This window comes from Sitodiplosis mosellana, unplaced genomic scaffold, assembly GCF_009176505.1.
Source record: "Sitodiplosis mosellana isolate CC-2019 unplaced genomic scaffold, AAFC_SMos_1.0 Smas_scaffold_1076, whole genome shotgun sequence".
NCBI classification, from domain to species: domain Eukaryota; kingdom Metazoa; phylum Arthropoda; class Insecta; order Diptera; family Cecidomyiidae; genus Sitodiplosis; species Sitodiplosis mosellana.
The window spans coordinates 1-6,601 of record NW_022596318.1 but is presented as its reverse complement, the minus strand read 5'-3'; the positions used below and the strand labels follow the sequence as shown (position 1 = coordinate 6,601).

The 6,601-nt window shown below is 34.9% G+C and overlaps 1 protein-coding gene across 1 annotated transcript; it reads left to right on the top strand.

Moving 5' to 3' along the window:
- Window positions 1–42: 42 nt before the first annotated feature.
- Window positions 43–534, top strand: LOC129571019 (fez family zinc finger protein 2-like; the record flags this gene model as incomplete). The annotated part of the gene is made up of 1 exon (XM_055450754.1): window positions 43–534. A coding segment is annotated over one exon (492 nt), but the record flags the coding sequence as incomplete, so codon positions are not given.
- Between the last annotated feature and the right edge of the window lie 6,067 nt (window positions 535–6,601).

The window sequence follows — 6,601 nt, the reverse complement described above, 5'->3', positions numbered from 1 at the left end:
ACACCTTGGCGACACGTTCGCAAAATATTGTATCTCAAGAAGTGGAATTAGCATGTGAAGAACAAAACAGCCACAAGAAACCTTTGGAAGGAGGAGAAGGTACCAATCAAGAAAGCACTGATCAAGGACATGACGAAAATATTGAAACGCAAATCGAATTTGCAAGTGAAGAACCAAACAGCCACGAGAAACCTTTGGAAGGAGGAGAAGGTACCAATCAAGAAAGCACTGATCAAGGACATGACGAAAATATTGAAACGCAAATCGAATTTGCAAGTGAAGACAATAGCGAATTGACTCTCAAACGTAAAGCACCCAAACGAAAATTTTCAGAGCAAGAACAATCTGCTTCGAATGAAGATTTGGAACAGCAACTATTTTGCTCCTTCTGCGGCACCGCATATAGCACTAAATCCAACCTCACCGCTCACATTAACAGTGTACATAAAGGAAAACGATTTGTTTGTGATGAATGTTCTAAAGCCTTTACGAGTCTCGCCTCCCTCCAACGCCATGCGTCCACACAACATCCAGGTGTGAACATAACTCCTGACTCAGTTTCTGTTCTCGATGACAAAGACGACGCCGACCAAAGAATTAGTACACTGGAAACAAAGTTCAAACGCAACGAAAAAACAATCGCCTCTTTGAAGAAAAAAATTAATAAACTTAAGTAACTATTTGTAAAAAAATAAAAAAAATTAAATAAATGAATGAAAAACAGACAAAATTTGAACATTCTTTGTGTGATTTTGCGTGGCTTTTACGCGTTCTCATGCAAAGAATGATCATATTTTTTTAAATTTCAAAATTGATGGTTCAGCAAGTGAAGCATCCAGCATCATCAACATGTGCATGTGCATTGAAATTTATTCAAGGGCTATTTAGCGAAGGACGGAGAAAGAATCATAAATTCATATTGAACGAAAGTTTGTCTGTTTTCTCAATATTTATTGAAATAATAATCACCGATAATCACTCAATAGACTTGTTTATATTTAAATCGTATTGGTTCAGCTTATTATTGTTATTAATTTACTGTGAACAGATCAATAGCTTTTTAAACTATTGGCCGGCGAAGTGAACAATTTTTCTAATTTTTCGTCGTAACAGTTTTTGCTTTCCGTTTAATGTGATTTTTTGAGCAATATATGTTGCTCTGTAACGGATAAACTCTTCAATTATAAATTCATCCAATTTATGTTGCAGGTCATGGGAAAAATCTGTTTCTGGATAAAAATCAATGGGTTCTGTGTCTATCTTATTTAGTATGTCTCTTAACAAACTATGGTATTTGAAATCAATCTTGAAAGCATGATATCTCAATAATTCATTGGCGATTCTGCATATGGCTATAGTGCTCTCGCAAGGAATAGGGCTATTTTTTGTTGTCACGTGGGAGTCATCACATTTCCAGTTTTGGTTAAAAATATTCTGAATAATTAGCTGGCATTCCTCACAACTGATACGCGTTGTACACCTAATTTTTTTCTCAATGGATCCAGCCAAATATGAAATTGTTATATCTGAGCCATCAAATGTAAACGGGTCGCATTCACTTAATAATTTATCGATACTATCGATTGCAGCAGCATTTGTTTTTAGTTTGCTTTTTCCTGTGTTTCTATTGATGTCATCAACTCTTACTATACATTCTGACGTACTACCCTTGTTTTCTTCCGTACGACTTGATGGGACATGTAGAATATTTAGTTTGTCAACGCAGTTCGATAAACTGGAACAAGTGAGCTCTTTGGCCAAAATGACTTTACGATATGCTGCACGGAATTGCTCAACTGTCGGGTTGTCATTATTTCCTAACCGAAAAGAAAAGATGTATTCAAATATATATGAATATATCTATATTACATTTCAATTAAATTCAACGCGATTATGTCAAAGTACCAGCAAAACTTTAGCTTAACGGGCTGAACCGATCGAATATAGTAAAATATCAGTAATATAATGAAATCGAAAAAGTCAATGTTTACATGTTACGTTAAAATTGAACTTTTATTTTCTTCGACCATAAAAATCGCAAAAACAGTTCATAATCTACATAGTACGTAAGCATTTAAAGTCTTTTCTTGTTTTATTCGCTGGTTCAGCTGGTGAAGCGCAATTTGAATATTCTATATTGAAGTCAATACTTACCTAAACATGTGGTCCTAATGCGGCCAAAAAGATTCTCAAGAGGGTCTTGATTCAATTTTTGGGTCTCTAACATCTTAATTTTATTAGGTTCGACATATTTTGAATAAATTTGTTTGAGGTTGACTATGTTAATGATGAACCCTAAGAATGCAGTTTTTCTTCGAATTTTCAGGACACTTTTCCCTTGAGGTGATGAAACTCTCAGGTTCATAATGTAATCCACAGTTTCGTCCAAATAAGCAAAAATCTGGTCTTTGGTGTCTTTGTTTAATGGACTTTTGAATATATTATTACATCTGGAGTCCGATTTCGAGTTGAATATATCGAACACGTTATTGAACCTGCGTGAAAAGTCAACTGTGCCTTCGCATCCTTCGAAAATGCATTTTGTGTCGGGCAATGTTGAAAATGTTTCCATAGACTTTGCTCCTGACTCACTTAGCAATTGTGTTGCAAGCGAAACGTTCATTATATTTCTGTCAAACAAAATGTGTTGTTTCGTTATTTTATGCGTAACAGTATCAAATTTTGCACGCATTTCTTCTAGAGCCTCAAAATATTTCCACTCTATTATCGTGCCATTAGTGTGGTATAACGTTTTCTTCGTTCCAATACAGTTGCGAATTAATTTGATCATATGCGGACTATCTAGGATTATAAAAATTTCTTCACCGTCGTAAGGATTCAATATGAAAGGATTAAAATTTGCCTGGACGTCGAATGTAGCTCCCAGCAGTCTACAGACTGTGAAGTTTTGAACTAATCCGTCGAAAATTATTCCAACAACTTTTAAGCCGAACTGCTTTCAATACTATAATGAGCAACGCAGCCTTTTCATGAGCTTGTAGGCAGTTTATAAAATGAAATGCGACTGGGAGGTTAAAATCCAAATTGATTCCATTCACCATAAATACAAGCGCATTGTTTGCACATGGCAGATATTGTGCATTTTGTGGTATTGAACCATACGTTATTTGTCCTAGAAATTTCTTTTGAACGTCACTCCATTGACAATTGCGCCTGATATGAATTTCGTCGAAAGACAGCGTCACATAAACTTCTTCCTCGTGTTCTTCCACTAAATTACGTAGCGTATTTATGCTCTCTTGAGACACCCCCGGTTCTCCGTTGCAACGACTATTAGCATACCATTTTCTGATTGTACTGACATGTGGAAGGTTGCTGTGAAATTTCTCTCGTAAGTAATTATATGCCCTGGGACTTAAACTATGCAATGTAAGACTGAAAATTCGGACTGATTCGTCGTATTTTGTCATCCGTTTTTTTGCAGTAAGACACCCTACTATACTCTTGATTGATGCGTCCTGTAAACAATTATTGAATTTTGAGAAAGTTCAAATTGATGCAAATTGGCCAAATTTATGTCCAAACCCATAGGTACAAATAGATGGAACGAAAATTTCCCCAATATTTTCACGAACAATTGGTAACTATAGAAAATTATAGCTTCATAGCTTATTGAGGAGGTTCAGCACCGCGTTGCACCGCGCTGCACCGCGCTGCACCGAGAGTTAAATTGAAATGCAAACGGAGTAAGCATTCAAAATTTGTTCCAGACTAAATTCAATTTTATTTATATATACAATTGTGACATTGGCCAATATATACAGATATATACAATTACAATACTTATTTCTATTTAAATATACTTAACGTGCCTCTTCTTCTGCCTGCAACTTAGATATTTCATTCTGCATCTTGACAAGTTCCTTATTTTTGTCCTCAATCGTCTTTCTTTGTGTCGACACTTTCTTTTGTAGAAAAGATATCATCTTTTTAGCTTTCATTAGCTCCATATTCAAATCAATGCATTTCTTGCACACTGGCTCCATAAAATTGATAGCTTCAAATGCAGGCTCAATTTCCCCGTCGCAATTCTCTGCGAGTCCATGAAGTTCAGTATTACTAAGCTCAATATAATTTTCTTCTGGCTGCGGCTCTGAAGAAACCGATGAAACTTGAAATTCAGCATTACTCAGCCCATCGTTATTTACTTGTGGCTGTAGAAAAACCGATGGAACGACGCCCTTTCGAAGAATTATTCTGCCACCATCTTCAATAAAATCTTCCCTTTTAAAATGATGCTCGCATAATATACAATAACCATAAAAGTCATGTTCTTGATATCGTGAAATTACTTCGATCCATTCTGTTCTTATTTGGCCTTGCAATGGTAACCTATAAATAAAAATATAGTGAAACCGAATGAAAATCTATAACCTTGCAATGACCTGCATTCACTTGTATTCTTCAATTTTCATTGTCAGACAAGTGCATCGAAGTGCACATACGTCAGCTTAACCGGCTGAACCACAAAAATAGCAATTTTAAAAAAATCGGGTATATCTGAAAAACTTTTCAAAAGAGTATTTTTCTTACTTGAAGAACAATGTTTCACTCCCATTCCGAATGGTTTTCCAACTATTACATCCCTTAATTTTGCAAGTGAATTGCATTCTGTTGTTAATATCTTGTGTTTCAGGCTTCAATGTGCAATTATCTTCTAATGAAGTGGGGTACACAAAAATTGATGGAACAGCATGATTATGGATGGTTCTTCTTCCACATTTTTCGACAAAATCATCTGGTGAAAAGTGCAGTTCGCAAATCGTATATTTTGAATAAGAATCATATCTAGAATCATATTCTTGATGCCGACTAATGGCTTTTATCCAACTTGCACCAATTGCTTTTTTTACGGGCACTCTACAAATTCCAAAATGGTCCATGATAATTTTGGATAATTTACGTTCTGACCAACCTTATCTCGTTGGTTCAGATGAAAAACCGTGAAAAACTGTTTCAAATAAATAATCAATCTTACCCAAAGAATAAAATCTTTTCGTCTGTTGTTCCGACTTCATATTTGCAATGTTTAATTTTGCAATATTTTCGTTTGGTCTTAATGCTGGTGTTTTTAATGCTGGCATGATCAATTATTGATGGTGGTTCAGTATCAAAAAATGAAGGTATTGCTCCTAATTGTAATCTCTTTTTTGCTCCGTTCGTACGAAAATCATCAGATTTAAAATGACGTTCACATATCATGAAAGAAGAGCTCACTCTCTGATGTTTTGAAATAACATCAATCCACTTGGATTTTAAAGTATTTATTTGAGGTACGCTAAAAGAAACAAAAGGTTTGAAATGTAAACACATGTAAAACAACCAGAAACTACCGGAAACAACGATAACGCACTAAAATCACTATAACGCACTATAATCGGATGTAACAAATACAAAAAAAAAACAACTAACCGAAAAAATGAAATATCATCAAGTGTACCATGCTCGTGCGTGCAATATTTAATTGCACAATACTTTTTTTTCTTCATTTTAGAACGGTGTACTCACATCAACTCACATGTACTCGCATGTACTGGTTATGAAATATTTGAATTTATTGTGAAACGTTGTGAAATTATATCTGGAAATATCTGCCAACTCTGTCAATGATGTTGAATACGGTTAAATGTGGTTAACGCGATAGCTGTCAATGATGAGAATCAATTGGAATCGATTGGAATCCATTGGAATGCAAATATCAAATTTACATACTGCACCGTGCAATATCGCAATAAAAATAATCGAAATGTATTGAAAATTGTCCATTTACATTTCGAGAGATACATATGTGTTATTTTAAATGTGAAATTTCCTGAAATTTCAACCTAGTTCAGTCAATAAAAAAGGACTGCTACACATCAAATTTACTTAACCGGCTGGACCGGATTGAAATAACATGAATAAAAAGAACAAAACCATCAGAATGATCCGTACAAATGAATGCCTATAAGATATTTTTTATTTTATTTTTTACTTCTATGAATTTTCTTTTTAAATAGCCTTCACAAAGCAACAATGTACAATTATGCTCATTAGATGGATTTGAGCGCGAATAAATTTGAAAAAAAAGTTTCGCATTTTGTCGTACTTCTGTAGTGGCGCTCTACTATTTCACACTCCATAATTTACATAGAATATGTCATAGAGAATTGGCGTGCGGAGATAACACATTCATGGACGAGTTGCCTTTGGAAGTTTTGGCGAAAATATTCGATTATTTGGCTTTATCGGATTTTTTTCGACTCGCTGAAACTGCCAATCGCCTCCATGATCGTTTGAAACTTGTATTCGAATACAAATAAAAATTTGCAACCGGAATATTCGAAGACGCTAATTTATGCGCCACCCACGCAAAACGCGTAACAATCATGCCAAAGGACATCGAATTGGCACGCCGCATCCGCGGTAAAAAATAAATTGTCATCAAAAAAATCAGTAAACATTGATGATAATAAATCATAAAAAACATGCAAACATCTGTCTTTCATTTTTTATCTGCACCGCCATAGCAGCTAACATTTACCACCAACTAACTGATGTAATTTACCTTTTGTATATTACAGTAATTCACACCGCTGAA